The 23,747-nt window shown below is 40.6% G+C and overlaps 3 protein-coding genes across 10 annotated transcripts in view; 2 read left to right on the top strand and 1 right to left on the bottom strand.

The window, feature by feature from the left end:
- Positions 1-3,904, top strand: part of ADAM23 (ADAM metallopeptidase domain 23) — an 80,659-nt gene extending 76,755 nt beyond the window's left edge. For 6 of the 8 annotated variants that reach the window (XM_048953805.1, XM_048953807.1, XM_048953804.1 and 3 more), the window contains one exon: positions 648-3,904. In XM_048953805.1, coding sequence (XP_048809762.1) covers positions 648-794 — 147 coding nt within the window. In that variant the 3' untranslated portion in view covers positions 795-3,904. Of the gene's footprint in view, positions 1-105; positions 190-647 lie in introns of all 8 variants that reach the window. The other 2 variants (XM_048953811.1, XM_048953813.1) reach the window with 2 other exon arrangements.
- The window catches only part of DYTN (dystrotelin), a 51,370-nt gene that overhangs the window by 5,078 nt on the left and 22,545 nt on the right, over positions 1-23,747 (bottom strand). The window lies entirely within an intron of this gene.
- Positions 17,658-22,483, top strand: FAM237A (family with sequence similarity 237 member A). Its single transcript, XM_048953828.1, has 2 exons — positions 17,658-18,168; positions 22,124-22,483. The coding sequence occupies exons 1-2, from the start codon at positions 17,760-17,762 to the stop codon at positions 22,261-22,263; spliced, it is 549 nt and encodes a 182-aa protein (XP_048809785.1). The 5' UTR covers positions 17,658-17,759; the 3' UTR covers positions 22,264-22,483.

Below are 23,747 nucleotides of genomic sequence, written 5' to 3' on the forward strand. Positions count from 1 at the left end.
GTCTTGCTGTTTGACATAGGGTAGATACCAGTATCGTAGGAGCCTGGATATCACCTACTGGCTTGCTATCTGCTTTTAACATTAAATTCTGATTACAACTTACAGAACTGTCCAGTCTCCTTCGAGTACGATGTCTTTGCTGTATTTTGCACCTTAATGAGATTCACAGCAATTGTGGTCAATAGTGTGGTAAGAGCTCACAGAGGCACTTTGAGGCTTCCTCACATACAACTTGCAAACTAAATTCCGATATAACCAAAGATGAGCACCTGCTCTGAGAACCCAAGTCTCTGTGTGCTTACATACTACTTTTGGCTCACTTTGCTTAGGCACATGCATGCATGCTTTCTTGGCCTAGTGGACACACACTACTATGGTTTGAGCATTTCAACAAATACAGACCACTTCAACTACTACAAAAATAGATCCTGCATACCATCATGATTTTCAAACTTCATAAAGAAACTAATGCTTATTACTATGCTACAGAAAGCACACAACCGAATTCCTTATTGCAAATGTTACATGCTGTCTCACTGTGAGCCTTTTACTTTACTATGACCTCAGCTTTGGTTTTCTTCCTGTCATACCTAACTAACGATCTGCCTTTCTTGTTTTTCCCTATTCCTTTTGATGCAACCTGGAAGAAATGTCAAAAAACGAAGGTTCGATCCAAGTCAACAAGGCCCTATCTGAAGAAATGCAATTCAAAGAGCTGCTTCTTTCACTACTGGATTTTGGGTATGATATCTTTAGCTGTGCAGGAACTAAATAAGGAAGAACATAAACCATAGCTACAACCGCAACGTTGAGATGTTTGGAATTGAGGAGAGAGAAAACTGTCCCTTTTGGAGATAAGTTGAAAATACTTCCTCCATTCACCTTTCACTGGTTATTATTAACTGATAAGTTAATAGCAAACTATTTCAAAATCGGTTTTCTTTTTTTCTTTTCTCAAACAAAGGAAGAGACAAAGACCAAGTGCAATAAGAGAACTATTCAAAAATCATGAAATAGCAGGAGATTTTTTTCCAGCCTACAGGCACTCTAACTTCACTTGCGTTCGCATGACTTCCTTTCTCTTAACAAACTCCAGTGGCATGAGAAGCTAATTTTGAAAGGGTAACCTGCATGGCTCACATTATAAACAACCAAGCTAGCAAGCTGACCCCAAGCAGAATCTGCAGCCCAATAACTACAAACCACTGGGAAGCTGGTAGCAGACTCCAACTGATCTTCGGCCACGCAGTGCATTTTGTCACCAGGCCTTGGAGCTCCCTGCTCTATGAGCTCCCTGCTCTATGAGCTCACTGCCTTGCCAGACCAGGAGACTGTTGGATATGGAAGCAAGTGAGTGATGGATGGAGTTCTCCCGAGAAGGAAAAAGTGTAAATATGGAAATAAGATTTTGATGTATCATTTTCACAGATTATAAATATATATAAATATATATATATACAGAAAAGGATTTCCATATAAAAAGGTTCTATTCTTTATGTAAATCTATTTTTGATGTTGATTTTTTCTTTGTTTGTTTTTCTTTTTTTTTTTTTTTTTTTTTTTGCTCCCCTCTTATTCTGTAGCATGTTTTACAGCCAGTGCTCTGGACTTGCTCCAGAAAGGCAGAGAATAGCATGCAGATGCAGGGAGTTCTAACACCAAACAGATACAATCCTAAGTTTGTGTGCTTGAAACTAAAAACAATTGAAATGTATAAATGCATATCTCTGTTTGACTGTAAGTCCGGATTCCTTCTTCACTGATTTTTTTGGCAGATTTTCTGTAATATAATGTAAGAAAGTAACACCCTCAAATCAATCACAGAAGTGCCAAGATTTTTTTTTTTAATTCTAGCTTTTTTTCCTCCAGTTGTCTAGATCCTGCGATATACAAATTTAAATAAGCCTTAAAATACTTGCAAAATGTTAAAAGCTTGGAATAAGTTTTTCTTCCCTTCTGCTTACTCAAACCAACTTGCAAAGATAACTGACATTTCTAATGCACTCCCTGTATCTCTTTGTTGCATTCGACTTTTCCAAGTATAATGCAAAAAAAACAAAAAACAACAACAAAAAAAATCTTTCTCACTCTGCTTCTCCTAGCTAGTTACAAAATACACAAAATGCATATAATTTATGGGGTGTTGTATGCAAGATGTATCTAAATAATTACAAGCAGATTATTCAGAAAAGTGCTGGGCAGCTGTGCTGCTCCTGTAAGTAAGCAGGCTACCTGCATGTCTGACATGGGAAAGATATGAAGAGAGCTTGTTTAGGACTCCTTTATAGGCCTTTGAGATCTGGCTCGTCCTGTTTAACTTGATTTTTAAAAAAATACATGGAGTAAATCATTTAAGTGAAGCAACCTAGAAATTGTATTGCTGCAACTGATAGCCCAGAAGCAAAGACTTCTGTAATTTTTGATTTAAAGGTTGGATATTAGTAACTACAGAACTGAAGTTACGTGAGGTATTCCATCTATTTTCAGCGGAAATCCATTTCTTAAGTTTGCTTTAGGAGCCAGAGCATTAAGAAAAATGCTGCAGATTTCCTGTGACTGACTTTAAAAAAAGTAATCTTTCTCATTTCAGTTTTATTTCTTATGATAACGTTGAATCCAACAGTCTCACAAGAGAATTACTACGTATCGTTTTGGTTGACAATTACTATTAAATGTTTTCAAACAGCTTTAACAATCACATTAAACACTTACTACATTAGGAGTTAAAGGTGCTGCACACAGGTAGTCACTATGGGTACATATTGGAAGTCATATCCTGAACAATTCCTGCCTGGCCTGAAGCAGAACTAATTTTTATGGCAAACCAAAAATCCTTGCAAATACATCGATGTCTTATAAAGTTAGTTTGCTTGGGAACATGATCCCAAGTTCCTAACAGTTCTGCTCCCAAAGCTGTGTAACCACAATGGAAATACTACTGGTTACCAAAAATTAAAGTGAATAAAATCAACTGGATGTATGTACGCTACCTGTGTAATAAACCTTTGAGAATCATTTCACAAACAACATTGTAAATGTGCGATGTGATGTTTTAAATCAGACCACAGTGGTCCCCAACTCTATGTACATACAGTCAGTGCTGGAGTAACTTTTTATTTACCCCAGCAGTTTCATAGGAATTACGATTTCCTGACTGAGTTTACGCTCCACTCATCAGCTGTTGCCTGTACATGGAAGTACACAGTGGCTTTCTGCCCCACGTGTACAGAATACAAGTGATGACACAGCACAGAGCAGGTCGAGGCTGAAGTGCTTTCTGCGGCATTAGACAATAAAAGCTGTTGTAGTTAGGTGCTCATTTTCTACACTCTGTCTTTGCTGCGCTTTGAAAGGTACGTGTGCATTTAATTTGTTCATCACTGTCATCAAATGTCACTACCAGTAACGTCTGTGGTTCCCCCACTGTATGTTTGCTCCATTATTTATCTGTTCACCTGGACAAGAAACTGTGGTAACTGTACAGCTTATTCCAGTTTGCATGCTCTCACTGAATTGATGTGATCCTAAAAGAGAATTAATTTGCTAGGCAAATTAACAGATGTATAGGTGCATGTTAAAGGGATTATTTAAGGCTGGAGTTTAACAAATCTTTCTTTACTATGCAAAGATGGGTACTGCACAAATTTAAGACAGATGTCTGAGGAAATGCCATAGAATACTTGAAGTCTAAGCCTACTCAGTCATGTTCTATATTCATTATTGCTTCCACTATTTTTCTTTCTTTTTAAGATTATTTGTAATTATTTTTAAGTGCACAACTTGATGTTAAATATCAGTTTTTGTTGGAAGACAATATTCATATTTTGTTGGCTGCTAATGAATGGAAACTCAATAGTCTTTGTTCTGCATCTTAGCAAGATTAAAAGATTTCATGAACATGGAATGGAGGAGTTTCTAATTTTTTTCATTTTTTCCTTATTTATTCTTATTGTTGCTGTTTTTTTGTTTTTTAATTTATTTGCTCAAGATGTCATCACAGCTCGAGCAGTGGAAAATGACAGGAAGTTACTTTTACCAAAGATCTCAGCCTGTCCCATGTCACAGCAAGGTTCCTTCTGTGAGAAGACATTGCCCGCGGGCTGTGTGGCACCAGAGCAGAGCTGCATTAGTCCTCTCTGCTGGCTGCAGGGAGGGCAGTGAGACCTGTGTGCAGCAGTTAGTGGAGAGGAGCCTTCTTGCATTTCACCAATCTGAATAATATTTAAAGCCTAGATGATGCAGCTATTACAAAATATTTTGAAGGCCTTACTAAATACTATGGTCATTGTTTTAGTGGATTACAGAATGAAACTCAATCACTGTTTTTATTTGTTTTCTCCTCATTATTGTCAGACCAACTCTGCTTTCTCAAGCTCCAGCCAGGAAAACAAAATAGTCTTTTGCCTCAGTTCCCTCAGAGATACATATACACGGCAGCATGCTTGGCATTTAGAACTGTCGTTTAATGGAGCCACTATCATCTACTATTATTTCCTATCATTTGAACTTAGAAGAATTTGTCTATAAACTGAATATTAGCATGCAAACATTTTGGCTATAGCTACAATGGACACTCATTCCTTAAAACAGAAGTGAAGAGTTTTGCAAGGTACAAACATAAAAGCAATAGTGTAGAGTCATATGTGCCTTCAATTTTACAAGACGATATATAAATTATTAAAAAATAAAAATAAAAAAAGCAATCAGGTCTTTCTTTCACTACTACACAGCAAGAGCAATCTTCCTAGATCTCTCACTATTTACCACAAAACCAACACTACAACAGCTGGTCATGGACAAAGCAGAAAATCCCATGTATTCCAAATGCACTTATTACAGATTCCTACCCACAAAAGAGGTAAAAACAAAAACAACGTGAAATAACAGAAACAATAGAGACTGAAAAATGAAATTCAATAACTAGAAATTTTAGTAGTAGTGAAGCTAGACCAAACACTATTGAAAGCTCAAAGTCACAGGATCAGATTTATCTTCATGCTATGCATTATAACTCCATTCAGATCTATTGTTTAGAGCTCAGCAGGCAAAGCAGCACGTGACCAGACATTAGCAGGTGTGTTGAAGAGGTTTTTAGTCAAACTGTGCAACGCAAGAACATAAATGCCTCTAGGTAAGTACAAGGACCACAGATGAGAGCAGTGCAGACACTCAATGTGTGTTACTTCTGAGCAACTTCACGCTGCTAGAGGCAACATAGTTCAGAATACACAGATGTACAGAAGCCCACTAATCACATGCCCATCTATTTAATCATCATTAAAATTTTCTTTTAAAATAGCCTGTCATAAAGGGGAGGCACCCCTCATCTTTATCACTGTTAGCATAACAAGCTGTGACGTAGCGTGCACTTTCTGAGCCAGCACAAGAGTCACCCCATCAAATCTGGTTAACCCAAAGCATGCAGCAATAAGGTGGTTTTTGTCTCTATTTCGTAAGCACAGCTGTGTCCAGCACCTATGGTACAGCTGGGGATTTGTCCCAGTCTCCCTGCCCCACCAACAGCTACACTTGGTCTAACACACTGACCCAGGGGAATTGCTCCGCTTTTGGAGACGCGTTTATGTGACACTTCAGTGTGAAGAGACGGAAACCAGAGCAATGCTCCTGGTCAAAGACCAGTTCTCAGGCTTCACAAGCACAACACTGCAACACCTAAAAAGTTTTCCTAACTGTTCATGTGCCCTAGATGGATAGATTTCCTCAGCCACTGGACTTGAAAACCTCTTAATTTGCTTTTGGAACCAAAAAGCAAGAAATTTTCACCTACAGTGTCTGTGACTGTTTATTTCTTGGAGTCCTGCACAGAAGTTCCTGAACACAGAAGTAGAGAGAAACACAGCTTACTAAAGTTCTGGACCAAGGCATAGTACACGGCCCCCATTTTGCCTACACACATTAGATCTGAGGTGTAAATTTGAAAATTTGCCGTGAAACAGAATAGGCTCTAACCATAACAATTCAGAACAGTTATTCATTGATTTGGTCTTTCGACTGTCAAGGTCGAGTTTTTAAATGCCTACCATACACCCAATCTTAAAAAGAGACAATCCAGAACACATTAGGATTCACAGAACACTGAAACATAGTCCTAATCATTACGTGAAAGTTTTACTATTCCCAGAGAGGAGCATTCAGCATTCCAGAAAAACAAACAGACCAACCACCAATGTCCAATGCAAGCAGCAGCACCAAGATACCTCACAGAGCTGCAGTACAACTGAATAATACTTGCACAAAGGTGATGGGACCAGTACTGAATGGCACCTTTTCCTGTCAAGGCAAAAGAGGAGACCAGACTGTGCTGACAGAACATATCCCTGCTTTGCATTGATGCTCATACCAAGCTCTGGGGCTGCAGCATTAGGGACACAGAGTTCCCACCATCTATAGCACTTAAGGTTGGCAAAGCCTGAACATTCATTCTTAGTGCAGTCACACAAAGTATGCTTCCACTCTCTCTTCAGTTTATGCAGACAGATCTGTTTATCTTCCTAGCAAGAACCTTTGTCTGAAACATTGTTTATACCACTGGTTTGCTCCAGAACAGAGCAGTAACTACGTAATTAGAGAATAACTGTACAGGACTTGCTGTAGCAATGCAGTAGTCTTAAGTAGTACAAATCAGCACTTTGAAGGAGAAAGCTCAAGCCACTTTCATAAAAAAGCACTACAGTCTAAAGCCTGCTCTCATACATTTATTTAGGCATTTGACATATTCTGGCCATCTGTTTCATCCCCAGACTTATACCTCGTTGTACTACCCTTGGAGCGGGGCATGTTGACAAAGAAATCAGATGAATGCAGACAAAGTGCACAAGCAAGCCTGTTTGTTCTGAAGTCATTCATTTCTCCCGTTTCCTTTCAGGTACATCCAAACCCTACATTGCTATTGCATGACTTGTTCCATTATGAAGTTACCGTTAACAATAACATAGTTTACAGACAATACATGCTTGACTGGGATTTCTGTGTAATGAAAAAGCAGTTCCAAGAAACTGGAACTATTATAGTACCCTCCATCATTCACTAAAAGCTTCAGGAAATTAAAGATTTTTTAATAGTCCTCTGTTTAATGGTGAGGCTTTGAACTCAAGACTCAAAAAAACCACCATTATTCAGAGGAAAAAAAGAAACAATTCCCTTACATAGCAGAATTCTGTCTGCATGCTGTTAAAACAGAGGGCTGGACAGGTAGACAAAAGATTTGTATTTTGCATCAGTTTTTCTTCCTCTGACTTGGCTGAACGTTCTCCACTAAAAACAAGAGATATCTGGGGCAGGAACCATTTTACTCAAAAATGACCTTCAGCATCTAGACCAGAGAGCTCTGATTTATGCAGAGCTAGCTGTCCAACAGGGTTCTGACAAGCCTGTGGTCAGGCATTCAAAGTAATTCTTCACAGAGCACGCTGTTCCTTTGACATGCTTAATGAAGAATAGAACAGGAGAGCAAAAACCTTGTCAAATCAGAATAGAGTCTCTCCAGTTGCTCAAGAGCTGATTTAAAGATAAACTTGCTAGACAGAATTTCTGCTCTAGCCTCACCTTTATGGTATCCCTTGAGAGTAAGTTTCAAAGAGTATACTTGTGAATGAAAAAAGGGTACGCTTGTGAATGAAAAACAAGGGTTTCAAAGGCCTTCTCAGAGCAAACAGAGCCTATTGGGTAACAATAATAAAATCATTTAATTAAATCAGTACTCTATCTGCCTCTATCACAACGCTCCTTGAGAATGTATCTGTTTTTGTCAGAAAATGTACTACTTCACTTGGAAAATTACTCAAGAAGGTGAATATGCCTGACGATGTACAGATATTTCTAACCAGATGTTGCATGGAAACAGCCATCTTCCTCGGACAGCAGCAGCAGCGTATGGATAAGGAATTTCTGGGTTAGGGTGATGCAAGTATCTTATGACTGCCGAAGAACCCTAGGCTAGAACTGGCAGCAAAATGCATAGTAAAGTAGATTGTTTGCTGGTTACAGTAGGTAACAGAGGAAAGCCAAATATCCCACCAGTCCATCCTTTAATATGAAACAAAATCTCCCCATTCTTCCCCAGAGCCTCCCACAACCCCTCTCCTGGCCCTTAAAAATCTGTTCTCCTGCCTCCAGTTCCTTCTTGCAGACTAGTTGCCCTAAACAGCCTCACAGCCAAGCAGGCAGCTTCCTACCATCACACCTGGCTGAGCAAGGGAGTGCCGTGCTGCAAGGTGAGAGACAGCCAACAAGCTGGCATGCTTCCCAGCAGCATGGCAACTCCCTGGAGTGCATTTCTGAGGTGAAATAATGGATAGCCACTGTCACATCCTTTAGAAGTTATTTGCATTCAGCATCATATATCAAGACATTCTTTGGTGCCATGAGGGCTGCTCTGAAAGTAATGCCTCCTGTCATTCTTCTGGCACAGTCTCAGAGGTGGATGTTGATGCTATGGCAGCAGAGGTTGAACCTTCCCGCCAATATTCTTTTACACGTTGTTGCCATCAGAGAGATAACAGCAGAAGGGTAGTCTGACAAAGTGGTGTCTGACATGGAAGTGCATATGAAGCAAATTCAGCAAATACACTTGCTGAATATCTATGGAGACCAAACAGCGCATGTGAGCACAGAGAGGCAGTGGGTGGTGCATTTCAGCAGTGGCAACAGGAGGTCACCTCTGTTGGTGCAGGGTGATTTTTTTTAATTTTTTTTTTTTTTTTTTTTTTTTTTTTTTTTTTTTTTTTTTTTACAAGCATAGCATGCAGGCTCTCGTTCATCAGTAGTGAAGATGGATAGCTAATGGCAGTGAATGCATTTTGTATTTTGTAGCTGAGAATTTGCTCTATCAAATAATGTTATTGTGCTCTTTGTATCTGTTGTAGATTTCATGGAAATAAATAGAAGGCATTACTTTCAGATCAGCCTAGGTATGCTCCGGGTGACTTCCCAAAGTTTAATTTAAATACATTTCCCACAAGAAACATTTATCTTTTTCACAAATTAACTTATAATCAGTGTCAGTGAAGACGACACTTCAATATAGGATTAATGGCATCTAAATTGGCTCTTGGGAAGGGGTCCCAAACACACTTGTGGTGACAGAGCTGCTCACATGTGACAGCTGGTAGACAAGAAGAGAGAATAACTTTTTATTTTAAAAAAGACAGATTTCTTAATGAAGAGCTACAGAATGCATGCTCCACCCATGCTCCATTATACATGCTCAGAACTGATCTGCTCGCATGAAGCACAACATGCTGCACCAGCTCACAGGTCTGCACGCATGTTACTCCAAGTATTCAAGCAAGTACCAATTAGTAGCAGCCAGTAACACACAACGGTATCCCAGGCAAATATCACAAACACCTGCTGTAACTCAAGCTATATTCTAAACTACTGAAATGTCACAAAAGCCTAGGCATACAAATAATCTAGGAATTAAACGTGAAATTAGACTTTACAATCTAGGCAGTTTTAAAAACGGGGCTTAACAGCAATGAAAATATTGCTTTCAAAAGTTATAAGGAAGAATACCTAGATACAAGGCACATCAGGAAAGAAATTCCTGAACATTGCCATTTTGAAACAGCTAAGGTGCAGCCAACAAAGATGACTAATGATCTAATAACTTCCTGCAACTTCCCTTCAAATAATTGGAAAGATAACAGTGCCAAGGCTTTCTTGGTAGGGTTACAGAGGGGCAACAGAGCAGCAGACTAGGAAACAATCTAAATAGCAGGAAAAAAGTTTCCACTGGCAGCGCTGCATTGCACTGGAACAGGTAGCTAGTGAGACTGCTAAAATTTCACCTGTGTGAAATTTCACCTTCAAAGTCTTGGCTAGAAAAAGCCACAACTCATGACCTGATGCTAATAACAGATGTGCTTCAACCCAAGCACCCACACCAGAAGCTATGCTCCCCTGTCCTTCCTGAGGGCAGAGAATTAGGTCCAGAGGATCAGTAGGAGCAGTGTGGGGTTGTGAAATGTGAAGCCTGCAGTTTAATCCACCAGCCTGCATCACAGGAGAAACCAGGGATTTGATTAGGAATGTGACTTCTAAGAGAATAGCTTAGAAGCCAGACATAAGGGGTCCCAGCCCATGTCATTTGCTGCCAGAGAGCACAAACATCTAATCTCATGGATGCTCACTGGACACTTACACTTAGAATGACAAGGCTGTGCCCCCACTGTCCCTCAGTCTAGCCCTGCTAATGGCTTTAAATAATGACCTTGCAACACAGGGCAATGGGTAGGCAAAATCCGTGGTGTGATCTGCCAGACTGTACAAAACTGAAAGAGCATTGCTGTATCCAGAGGACCCAACTGAGCAGAAAGAATGAGATTACTATGAAATCAAAGATAAAATATAGCTGAGCAAAATGATTTGGACATAAACAAAGAAACTCTACAAAAAAGACCAGTACTGCGGTACACCCACCAGTAGTCAGGAGTCAACTTCAAATTATTCCAATAAAAATGCTAGGACGGGATAAAATCCACCCTGGGATTTTGGCTGGTGCCTTTAGCTAGAACAGGTCTCAGACTCGATTACAACAATGCCCTTCACAACGTTAAAAAGGAAAATTTTCAGCAGCCACATTAACCATTTATTGCAAGCAACTTGCTTGGCAGTTTGCTTTAGAGAGATGGAATTAGACCTCACTTATAGCTGTCTGCAAGTACAGATACATGGCCCTCTCAACTTGATTACACATCATCTTCATGTTTCTTTAGACACTTCCTGCTTCATGCAATGCCATAGGTATAGTGGGACAAATATCTACAGAACTCAACAGGACATTATAGCGCACCCTTTATTCATGAACTAGAAAGACTGGAAGATAATGCATTTTTGTGGTACTTGCATGCTCCAAACACAAGTTATCTTGTTGCACACAGAAGTAATAATCAAGCAGAGCCAGCACAGTCCTCTGTAAATAATCTGTCCATATGTGTATATCATAGAATCATAGAATAGAATCATAGAATGGCTCAGGTCCAAAGGGACCCCAAGGATCATCCATTTCCAACCCTCCTACCACAGGCAGGACCACCAACCTCCAGATCTAGGTCTAGACCAGGCTGCCCAGAGCACCATTCAACCTGGTCTCTAGATAGATAGATAGATAGATGGCAGGTATGTTTGTCCACCTTATGAAAGCAGACACAGGAGAGGGGAGGAAAAAAAAAAAAAAAAAAAAAAAAAAAAAAAAAAAAAAGAGGCACTTGGCATTAAAAGCTTAAGTACCATTCTTTGATACAACACTAGGACCGACACAGCCTATTTATCAAGTTACACAAGGGATACAGGTAGGTGTAAGCAAATCATTTGATGAAGAATTTTTTTCATTTTTGCCCCTCTTTCCATTTATGGAATCTCCATCTCCTGCTAATAGAATATAGGCTCCTCACTATTTGACCTTCTAGCAGAAATTAATTGTTTGAAACAGCCACACAACTTTTCAGACAAGTTCTGCATTCAGAGACTTTCACTCTCCTTTACTAGGCAGTAGTGAAACTCCATGTCCTGACTTGAAGCCCTCTAAAAAAACATTTTAAAAATTAATAAAAAATATCCACAAACAGACTTTGGACTGAGCATAAGTATTTCATTTCCAAGAAGCTCTTAGTTATTTTTGTCAGGGAGCCAATTTTTATCTCCTGCTTAAAAGTGAATTTGCAAAGGTTTAAGTGGGAGTTAGATCCCCATTTTGCCTTTGAAGATTTTAAAAGAGAGCAGGGGGCAAAGAAGTATTTTCCATGTATAAAACCCAACAGACCTTGGAAGGGGGGAACCCCAAAGAATCACAAGTTTTGTATTTGCTGTCACTTGACTGGATATCATTAAAAACTTTGGATAATAAGGAACCCAGAGAAGCAAAAAATGAAATTTCAGCTAAAAGTATTTCTTAATTTCTCATCTAAGCAATGAGACACGTTTAAGGCAACATCATCTTATAAAATTTAATATTGGCTTTACAGCTGACTGCTCATAGGAGCTACAGGCAAGGGATGCAGTATGAGTACCATCATACTTTGCTGCCTCTCAGTCTCAGTGCTGAATGCAATTTTTAAAAAATCTGTAAAAATGCTCACATTGCTCAAGCAACTGTAAGCCCTTGTCTGTTAGCTGGCAGTGCTAAACCACAGTGGAGGGCTTGCAGGGAGCAAATGCAAGAAGGGAGAGGCACTGTACATAGTTGTTTATGCCCTTACTCCATTCTAAACAGAGATATCCATGAGATGCCATTCAACTATTCTTCCTACTCCTACAGTCCGATCATTTTAGCTTGTACTTATAAGCTAAACATGATTTCTGTAGTGTTAAAGGACCTGAAATCTCTCTCTCAGCTGCGCATTCAAGAAGAAACTTTTCTTGATAAAAGTCACCTTTTGCAAATGACTCTGGATATGACCTACATACTATCTGAATTAAATTTATTGATAAGCTATGGAGATCCACCAAGGACATGAACGTTAGCTGTCAGGGGAATACATCCTGCAGTACAGGGAAATAAAGATTATTCATAGCCTAAAAAGGGCACAGAAAGCTTTACTGAGAGCTCATAGAAGGGTTTGCCATCTCATTCAATTCTACGTTTCTTTTCCACTAGAAGGTTGAGGTGATGAATCCAATTAACAAAAGCATCATTCCCAGAAATAGAATGTGAGTGCTCTGGTTCAGAGGGAACAGAGCACAGTAGGCTCAGGAAGTATCTGTGGAGCCAAGTATTTCATCTGGAGCGGTATTTCCCTTGAGCAGTGACTCTCATTTCTCTGAGAACACCTAGTTCAGCACCCTTGAGTCTACCTGAAAGACTCTGAATGGAATGAAACCAGTGTTGTTCTTGGTCCAAAACTAGATAAAGTGCTCCTCAGAAGGGAACTCAATTAAATAAACTCACTTCTTAACAATGAATCCAGAAAGGTTCCAGCTTGGCAGAAACATATCAACTCTCAAGAAACATTCTGCATTTTCTTTTACAGTTACAGCCTTTTGCTTTACACTCCACAGCAAACGTGCAGCCCTTAGAGTACTTCACCACAGATCTACAGAGCAAGTAAAAAACATTTCTATAGCACCTAGTCCTATGCTAATCGGGTCTCCTGTGCCCAGGCCAACAATAAACACGAGGAGCCTCAGAACCTTTACTACTCTGGGGCTGCCTTCAAGTTGCATCACAACACCCACATCTTACAGCAAAGCTTTCTATTTTCCCTTAACCAGCTCAACCCTCACACACAAAAGCTAAGAGAAACATGCTTGTTATTCAATTCTTCCACTTGCCAAGGGGGCTCCAGAAAGCACAAGGGCCCAAAGTGAGCTCCTACAGAGCTGACTTTAAAAATGCTTGAGGATCCCTTTATTCCCAGAACCTGAGAGAAAACAGGCTTCTGGAATAGCCTGTGCTTGATAACAGTACAAAGCAGAAATATTGGAGTTCTGTCATGGAATAAGAGACCTTCCCTCTTTTATCAGGTGTTACACTTTTTTTTTCCCCCCACAACTCATCAAATTATGAAGGAGGGTAATTGAAATCCACATTGGAGCTGGCTCTGAGCAGCCTGGGCTAGTGGTTGGTGACCCTGCACATAGCAGGCGGGTTGATATTAGATGATCACTGTAGTCCTTCTCAACCCAGGCCATCCCGTGATTCTATGTCTCAAAGGCAAGGTATTGCACTTTGCTGCCTCTTGAAGTCTCTGTTAGCATTTGGTGCCTCCCATTTCCTCATTCACAACTCAACACTTCTTGAAAAAAATAAATGGAACATCTGCAAATTTGCCAAAGTCCTACAAACATGGTTAACTATTGGTTCAGGTCAGATGCTTTCTCACTACTCAGAAGTTTGTTTTGCTTCTATTAAGAAAGAATACTTTTTACACACCATTCACTCTCACATGGATTGAATCAGACTGAGAAAGAAATAAAGCACCAGAATAATAACTGTTTATTCTTATGGAGACGTTGTAAAATTATGAGTTAGTAAAAGAATGTGCTTCTCCATTTCTATGAACTAAATTCACAGAAATATGCAAATTATAAGTATACAGATAAGTAACAGAAAAAAACAATCACTGCTTTAGGCCAACTTCTCAGCTGGTATAAAATACCACGGCCCCCTGACTTCAAAGATAAACCTGATGCTACTGAGGCACAGGTTCTCATGGAGAAAGAATTATGGTTAAAAGCACCATGACAGAAAGGAGCTGCCAGTTAGTCTTGAAAAAACATGTTGCTTCCCAGTTGGTATGGATTGGTGCAGCTGCACTGACTTCAGACAGCCAGCAGCATGCTACATAATTTGGCCTGGAGTCAACACAGAGTTATGAAGAAGAACAATGTCACTCGCCCTATTTCCTTCAGGTAGCTAGAAGTTGGACATTGGTCAGTAGCCTGATCCTGGAGCACCAGCTATTTGTACTGTGTGGATTATGCACATCATGGGACAGCTGCAGCGCACACACCGAGCATGGGTAGAGTTACCACTTGCAGAGCTGAGCACAGTAGAAATGGGATACAGCTGAGAACCTCACAGAGAGGAAGCACAACAGCAGTAGATCACATTGTTAATAATTTTATGCGGAAAAAAACGTAGCCCGAGCCCTGCCCTTTTGGAAGGCACACAGCCTGGGTGGCTCTCATTTACATAGGCTTGTGTGAATTGAGCTGCAACCAGCAGCTCAGCCTCGTGGCTGCAGTTAATTCCTTTACTGGGCTCTTTTCAGGATCTCCGCCTGGGTGCCCAGGAGAGCAGGACCTGCTGCTGTAGAGCTGAAACACAGGCAGCAGATACCACTAGATGTGCCGCAAGAATCCTTCCCCAGAGAGAAGGGTGGAGGACAGGAAGGGGACACCTCCAGCAGCCACGCACAGCAAAGATGACGACTTGGTGGCTAAGCCTGGTCCAGACAACTGGAACTCCAGCATGGGGACCTCCTTCTTACCCTCAGTACATCACTGCTGGGAGAGAAGACAAGGAAAGGGCTGCCGCTTGGGCAAGTACCGGCTATGGACCGTTCTTCACCGACAGCCCACTCCCGCGGGGCAGAGGAGTGTGGAGCACGCCTTATAGCAGCCCATTTTCTCGCGGAGGGGAGGGAAGAAGCGGCGAGTGCCCAGGAACAGCGGCCAGGGCTCTGGGGGTGGGGGCTTTTCCCCGAGTCCTGACGTAGAAAGTAAGCCGGGATGCCCGCCCCGGCTTCTTAAGGAGCGCGGCGGCGGGTGCGGAAAGCGCCCTGCCCGGCCCGCCCTGCTCGCCGGAGCGCCGAGGTAAGTAAGAGCTGCGGGCGGCGGCGGGCGCGGGGCGGCCGGGCAGGGCTGGGGGCGCCCGCGGGCGGTCCCATAGCGCTCTGATCCCTGCCGCCGGCTGCGGCGTCTTTACGCTCCGGGATCGGGTGAACGGTCCTAACTGGGAGCTCCAGTCAGGGGGACGCTGATAACCAACGACATAATTAACTTTTTTTTTTCCTTTATTGTACGGCACTATTCATTATGTGAGGCAGGATGGGGGGTCAGTTAGCGAGGAGAAAAAGAGAGCCGCGAGGTGTAAACAGCACCCACACACGAAAGAAATTTATGGACAGACCGATCCTAAAAGTTGGAGTGAGCATAGGCAAGGCACTAATGAAACGCTATTTCGTGAGCACCTCTCCAGCTCCTGGCTACTAAAATAGATGCCGAGGCATGCAGAAGGCTGGCTGACAGAAATGCTCCTCAAGTTCGGCCAGCGCACAAGGAGCAGCAGGGCTGGTACCGGCCCTGCTCAGCGCTGCCCACACCACGCCTCGAACGGCACAGCCTCCCAGCTGCCTGCCTACAGCAGCCGCTTTGGGTTTTTGTTGTTGTTGCTGTTGTGTTTTTTTTGTTTGTTTGTTTGTTTTTGCCTCTGACGAGCCCAGAGTCTCTCGTCTTGCCCAGCTCTGTAACTTAGAATGTTTCCAAAAGGAGATTAGAGGGAGAGGGGGAAGGCAAAGCAGCCATTGATATAGCCCCTGTCCAAATGACAGTTAATCAAATTCAGTGTAACTCCTTAATCTGAACTATTTGCATAGGTTTCCTTCAGTTATTTCTTAAATCAGGTTTCTTCCAAGTTTTTCTTAAAAAGAATCTTACCAGGCTAAGTTAGTTATGCCCCTCTAAAAAGTCGAGGTAAGCAGATCTATGCACACACACCGGTGCCTGCTGCCCATTGTGAGGGCACCACTAGGGGGAATGAAGTAGTGACTCACAGCATGTCCTCAGATTTGCCTCTCCAAAAGCAATCCAAATCTGCTTTGAGCAATAAGGTACAGGGGAATTACACTTCTGGAGATCCTGGTAGGTGCACAAGGTCGGTGCTGTTACGAACAACTGTCCGAGCAGCATGGGAAGTGCGTTCTATCCCTCTTCATTAAATGCAAGTTTGAGATTCAAGGCTGTCAAGTCAACTTTCCTCACTAGATCCTAATTCAAACTGAATAGAGAGTTTACTCTCCAATTGCTTACAATTAAATACTTCCAAAGTCCTCAGAACTTGACCATGGAAGCAGACTGGGTGCTAGAGAACATCATCACTGTCAGGACTGAAATCGCAGAAGAGCCCTTCAGACCTGCAATAATATATGCTCAAAAAAAGCAGCTTAGCCTTCCCTGGTCTTGCACACAGGCTGTGGCCAGGCTACTTTCACACACACACAACCTCTTTGTGTGCACACATCTGCCTTTGACATCTTTCTTCGTAGAGTAGAAAGACACTGCTTTTATTTTAGAAGAGTTGCTGATTAAGTTAAGCTGGTTAAAAGAGGTAACTTGTCCTTTCTCCATTAAAAGCAAAAAAACCTCAACCACAACCAGTTACTTGGTTAATCAAACCAAGACCACAACACGTTGAGTTGTTGCTTTTAAACAGAGTTGTTTGTGCTAAAAACTCAGATGCTGGTTTCTACAAACAGGATGCTCTCCTCACACCATGATCTAAACTAAGAATAAACCCCAAACTTGTTCCACATCAGAAATAACACTAGCGACATGTTACAAAATTCACAACAGAAGCAGGTGCTATAAATGAAATCTGATGAAGACTACTGGGCCTTTCTGTCCCCAGAAGGTTATTATTCTCCAGATTTCTCCCCGTGTTGCTGCCACTCATGAAGTTTCAGGATGTGAAACGCTCAGTCGTCAATAATCATTGATCTATAAGCATCTGTACATTTATATACATGAATATATATATGCTGTACAATACAGATGCTGTACTATGTCTTTGCTATACCCTCTTTTCAGAATCATTCTGCATTTTAGCAGGTAAAACACTCCTGCTCAATGGATGATTTTGCAAACTACCATTAACTCATTAGAACATGCTTTCAACAGTTTTCTGCCTGCACCTGCAGATCCCTGGGAGTCTGTAGACTATTCTAAAGGACTTGGAGAAAAGCAAGACTTTCAAAAGACAAAAATGAATAGATCTTTACTGGAAGAGTTTAAGGATCTGCAGATGTGCCAAAAACTTTCAATACTAAGAACTTAGAGATAAATGAGTTTATCACAGGGATCTGTGTTAACAACCGTAACAGTTTTAACACATGCTTCTGCAGCACAGAATAATGCAATTCCACTGTATTTATACAAGAAAGCATATTTGGATTTTTAAAGATAAACTACTATGAACATCAAGTGCCTTCTATGTAGTGTAAGGCACAGGGCTTTGTGCCTGAATCTAATGGTGATAAGTTTAAGTTATATTGGTTTTACTATGTTTCAGTGACACAATGGATTTTGGTAACAGAGGGAGAATCCACTGCAACATGAGGCTCACCTACTCTCTGCTAGTCATGGGAATGCTGTGTGTGACACCTTCCCTCTGCCATAGCCAGATTGATCCACTGGCTCTTGGGCGAGCAGACCCTCAGTGCTGGGAATCCTCCTCAGTTGTCTTACTGGAGATGAGGAAGCCTCGCATTTCTGACTCTGTCAGTGGCTTTTGGGACTTCATGATCTTCCTGAAGTCATCAGAAAACTTGAAACATGGGGCTCTGTTCTGGGACCTGGCTCAGCTATTCTGGGATATTTATGTGGACTGTGTGCTCTCCAGAACCCACGGCCTAGGAAGAAGACAGCTCACAGAAGGTCAACAGAGGATCACTACTCTACCTTCTCAGTTCACAGGGCGAAACCAAGGTTACTACTCCTTTAATATATCTCACAGGCAGTAAACAGTCCAGGAAAGGATGAAAATGTAGGCTTCTATTGCTGTGCGGTAATAGCAAAAAAAAAATTCTTGATTTTCTAATAATGGAGACTTAAAAGCTGTCATTAGAGTTCCATTTTATGAGAGTTGGGCAGAAAAGGCAAGAGTAGAAAATAAAACACTGGAGGACTCAAACTAAGACAGCAGCTCAGCAACTGAACAAAGATATTCTTCAACACCAGCAATTTAATCAGTATTGTGCCACAGACAGGCAAGTGCCAAGTTCCTCATTCTGAGAAGTACGTTAGTCCAGGAACAGTCATACTGGTGCTGCTGGGGAGAGCAGCACTCCTTCAGCAGAAGAGTAAGGATATGTTTAATTGCCATTTCGTAACCAGCAACTACATGGTCGTATTTCTAGGTAACTTGGTCCAACATGTAATGGAAACAAAGCTAGCACTCAGGTGCAAGCAGGCTTTCAGACACAGCTGTAAATTCAGGAAGAACAGGATCTATGACACTAAAGTGCTGCAATTCCTTATCACTAGGTTCCCTACACTAAGAGCAGAATCCACGGAATTAAAGAATCTCCACAGGCAGTAAGGCAAGAGCTGGTACAGCAGGATCCACAAAAGGTAGCATGTCACTTAGCTTCCCCGTTCCCAATGGAAAAATATAGCACAGCTTTTTCTAGATCTCATTTTTCTACAAGGCTTCAGTTCTAATCCTGCTAGCAGTAGGTACATCTTTCCTAGAAAAGATCATCTTTCAGAAAGGGACAGTGCTATGCTTTGAAAGGATTCAGATTCTTATCACCACTTCCTAAATCAGTGTATAAATTACTAGGATTGGAATAACAAAGAATAACAAATAATAACAAAGAACCTCTCCAGGCAGTTACCTCTTCAGATGTCTCTGAAGAAGAATGTGAAATTAGCATTTTTTCTGTCCTAGTGACACTATACCACTGGACAATCCAGCTCTTACCCACAGATCTTCATTATGTGTGTGTGTGTATCGGAACATAGGACTCAATATGAAGAATCAAGAGGTCCTTTACACCCATTACTTACAAAGAGTATCTTAGCCATTAAGGTAGGAGATGGGAGCTGTGTTTGAATCAATCCCCCCAGACTGAAGAGGAACTTGTGCAGCAGCAGTTACTAAACAGAATCAAACAAACATTATCTCACAAAAGAAACAAACTGCTGTCCTGGTAAGGCCAGTACTTGCACTTCTGGGTGTAAGTAGAACGTAGCTTTAGCACTACTGCCTCATGAGTCTTTTAAAAGCTGGGAGAACAATTAGGCAAAAGCAGCTGATGAATTTTGTCTTTTCCCCAGGATTACAGCTTTGAATTTTGTTGCCTAAGATCCCTGAGCTTTTTCTTTGCCACTGGCTCCTCATCTCACGCTTTTACTTTCCTCAATAAACAACTAGTCTTCAAACTAGTAGTCAAGATTAAGAGCAACAGCATGATATCTTTTGAAGTATGATTTTTGTTTTGTGATTAATACCAACTTTTGTTTACTCTTATACAAAGGGATCTTAAGATACTACTAAAGATTCATACTTTAAGAGAAACACGAACTCCTTCCTCCCTCTCCTCTTCTCTCCCATTCTTTGACTTCTTTGTTTTGTAAATCGCAACCAGCTGGTCTGGTTTCACTGCACAATCGATTATCATCAGTTGGAAGCAGGCACATTATAGCAGAGTTGACTAAATTTTATTTCTTCGAGGAGCTAGCTAACCTCTCATTCAAGTCTCCCAGTTTCTTAACAAAGTCAGCTGTTTTAACCTTTGTAGCCTTAACACTACCGCCTTGCTTAGTGAAAGCAGAAAACAATTGTCAATAATTGCAGAGATAAATCACACCCTAGAAATTGATGAGAAATTGAATTACTACTTATTATGTAATGCAAGGATATGTACAAGCCTGTTTTCTTATTTCAAAGAGTAGCATTAACTGCATTTGGATGGCTTTGTGTTCTCCATTCCACATCTACATGGGCAGGTATGAATTGGTTTCAGTAGGCTAGTTTTAGAAGGGTCAACCAGTGCTGTTACTTCTGCAACTATTGGTAACTTCTTTATTTGAAATTTTTTTCATCTTAAGCATTTATAACAACTGTATTTTAATTTATTTTTTTTTTGAATGGCAAACCATCATAAACCAGAAATAATCTGTAAGTTACATACACTGTAGTTCTTCAAGCATACTGAACTAGAAAAAACAAGACAGATTTGTACTTGGCACAGAAATGCTGGTGTTAAAGTATCATTATTGTCATCCTGACAGATTTCTGAACTAGAAAACAAATCCCATGAGATCATTGTGAAGATTGAGCAATACAGAACCAGAAAATGGCTTGGGCCAAAAGGGACTGTAAAGATCACCTAGTTCCGACTCTCAGTAGCAGGAAGTAGCAAGAACTAAGCTTGACATAAAACAAAACAAAAAAGCAAAACAAACCCGTAAAGCCAAGAAAACTAGGAAAATCTTTGGTAAAGCTTGCAAGTAGCAATGAACAGAACTATTCCAACACATTCAAGAAGCACCTCCACAGTTCTTCAAATTTTGCCTTTTGGGAAAACAAATCTGTCTATGTACTATGCCACTGGTAGAACTAGCTCAGTTTCAGGCTTACAGTCTTACAACAGCACTGTTTTCTGAACCAGATCAGCCCTGCTTGGCTCCTGATCGTAGCTACCAATAGGTCTACAGATACTCCACACAATCCACCAAAAAACACAACTCAAATACAGCAATTTTGATTTTTGTTATCTGACAAACTATCCCAATTTCCTGAAACCCTATTTAAATTAACTGCATAAAAACTCCCTTGACAGTCTACTGCCTAGCACTAGCCACCTTTAAATTAAACAGGGAAAATCCTTTAGTTATCTGACCAACGTATCTTTAATCAACCATTCTCTACCTTTCCCAAAACTCAAACACTACAAAAAAAAAACAAGTTCCAAAAAATCACTTAATACATTACAACAGAGCAATACAATTGGATACATCATAGCTACATCAACTTTCAACAAGCCAAGGTAAAACTTCAAAAAAAACGCACAAGGAAAATAAAGCTTTTGTACTTACAGTAAATCTTTATGAAGAGCTGCTGTACAGGACTCCCCTCAAGGCATGTAGCACAATGCCACCATAAATAATTGAAGATTACAAATAAAAAAAATACTCTCTACCAATTTTCTGCCTCTCTTCTCCTCACCCAGCAGTCTCTCTACTACCTCATCACTCAGAGTGACAACAGCTGTGCACCTCTCTCACAGATGCAAGTAATTAGGCTCAGATGAGCTCTTGCACATATCCCAACTGCCAAGGATAAACAACTTGTTGTCCTAGTTCTGCTAGGGTGCTAAGGAGAGTAGAGAGAGAAAGACTGCTGTATTAAGTATTTGAGGTCTGGTAAGTAAATGCATATTGTCTTAATCCATTACTTTTTCAGAAGGCTAATATGTCAAAAATTAATAAAGCCACTCTGTTGGCTCTTAGAGATTATTGCTAAGAAAATATTCTATAGGTCCTCAAGGAAATAATAAACTTGCTACTAAATAGCAAAAGAGATCTCATTCATTGTGCAGAAAGATCAACAATAAGCCAATGAGTTTGTAAGATTGTGTGGACTCTAACAGGTAACTCTAACCCTGCTAATTACAAGTGGAAAAAGTTCTATAGGAAGGCTAAAAATGAAGGGAAAGACCAGAGTGGTTTGTCAGTGAAATGCAACTTGCAGATGGAGAAATACAACTATCACCAAAATGAAAGATTTAGGGCTACAACATGCAGTTACTACTGAGAATACTGGGACAGCAACAGCTAAAGATAGAGGAAACATGAATGTGAGAAACTGAGCACTCAGCAGCTCTTGGTCATTTTGAAATTAATTACTTATATGTGTTTTAATATCGCTTTTCAGGGATGTTCACTCATACTCAGAGGTCACCAGTTCTGAGGAAGAAAGACTTGTTTGAAGATTTAATAAAAAGCCACAAGCAGAAGAGTAAATCTACATTACTTGGAAGAAACACTGGAGAGCTAGGGGAAAAGAGGAAATGACACGCTTCATCCAAGATCTCAACTTGTAGTTGTTTTTTTTTTAAACTATTTCTCTTCAATTTTTGCAGTTTAAGTCTCACTGGTGTTCATTTACAGGTGGACAAATGCCTATAACTAGTACTGTATCTGATTAACTCCTGGCTTGTTTTGTTTTTGTGTTGTCTTTTTCTGAAGTGCCTATGAATTTAGTCTCCCTAATAAACTGCATGGTTTATAAGCAGTTGCCTGCTTCAATCTGTATGTATATCAGGCTTTTTGTAATGCATGTGATCTACTCACACTATTTTCTTTGGAGTGCCAAAGCAGGAAAAAACTAGTCCTCCAATGAGACCTTGACAAACAGAGCAGGAAGTTGCCCCAAACCTCCCCCATTGCCACTGCTGTATGTATAGCTGCACACACAAAACAACCACTGCTGAAAGACATCATCCTACTAAAGAAAAGTAGGTGTTTTTTTTTTCTATTAAAAATATATCCCGAAGACTTTGAAGTTTACCAGCAAAAAGCAAAATGAAAGACTTTAATAGGTGTCACCATCTCCTCTCTTTGCTTTCACAGGGCATTTTTATGGTATTTCCTTAGATTTCTAGTTAGACAAGTGCTTCATAAAACGTAACATATTCTCACAAAGTATTTAAACAAAGGAATTCTCATACATGAATTAAAATTGCTTCTTTCTTTTAGCTTGCAAGCTGTTTGTAACCTAGACAGATTCCTCTGACTTTTATTGATAACTCTCATAGGCAATTTGATATTATTATTATTATTATATATTATTATTATACCACTGATATATTGGATGTATGCAAATACAAAATTCAGCTGTCCAGGGCAGGTCCATTTAGTTGTTCAGTCAAATCTTCTTTCCTTGAGCATATGGCAATGTTTGTTCTTTTCTTCACAAAATATCCAAATCAAAACTCATTTGCAGAAGCATATTAGGTGTTCAGCAACTTGCAGATTCTAGTAGGAAAACGTGTAAATGAAATCTTGAAATGGCCATTGGACCTGAAGAAAATAAATGTTATTCATCATCCCATTGGATGGAATCCTGATTTTACAAAAGTAGACAGCAAACCTCAAGAAGCCTCCCAAGCTCAGCGGGATTGAATACATGCTTACAGTTGAGCATTCAAAGAATCATGTAAATGTGCAACAGAGAAGTGATCATGACAGTAATGTGAGTACAGGAGCATGGCCCCACCTGCCCCTGCCTGCTGCTGCTGCCTGAAAAAGTGCTCTGCTACCACGTGGGAGGGAGGCAAGGGTATTGTTACAACAGATCCTCTCATTCTACTGTTGTTTATTATCTAAATTATATTAGTGTATCTAAAAGCCCTGTTATGCACAGCTTTCTACTACCACAAGAGAGACTGTCTTCATGCACAGTCCCAAGTTACCAAGACTAGCAACAAAGTACAGTATGGGCCTGGTGCCCAGCCAAGTAGGACTGGAACTGTAGTAGAACAGATTCTATCCGTTCT

The sequence above is a fragment of the Lagopus muta genome, chromosome 8 (genome assembly GCF_023343835.1).
Source record: "Lagopus muta isolate bLagMut1 chromosome 8, bLagMut1 primary, whole genome shotgun sequence".
Lineage (NCBI taxonomy): Eukaryota > Metazoa > Chordata > Aves > Galliformes > Phasianidae > Lagopus > Lagopus muta.

Coding starts and splice junctions, on each gene's coding strand:
- FAM237A (XM_048953828.1), top strand. CDS start 17,760: ATGGATTTTGGTAACAGAGGGAGAATCCACTGCAACATGAGGCTCACC. Junction 18,169..22,123: donor GTTCACAGGGCGAAACCAAG/GTTACTACTCCT, acceptor ATCGCTTTTCAG/GGATGTTCACTCATACTCAG.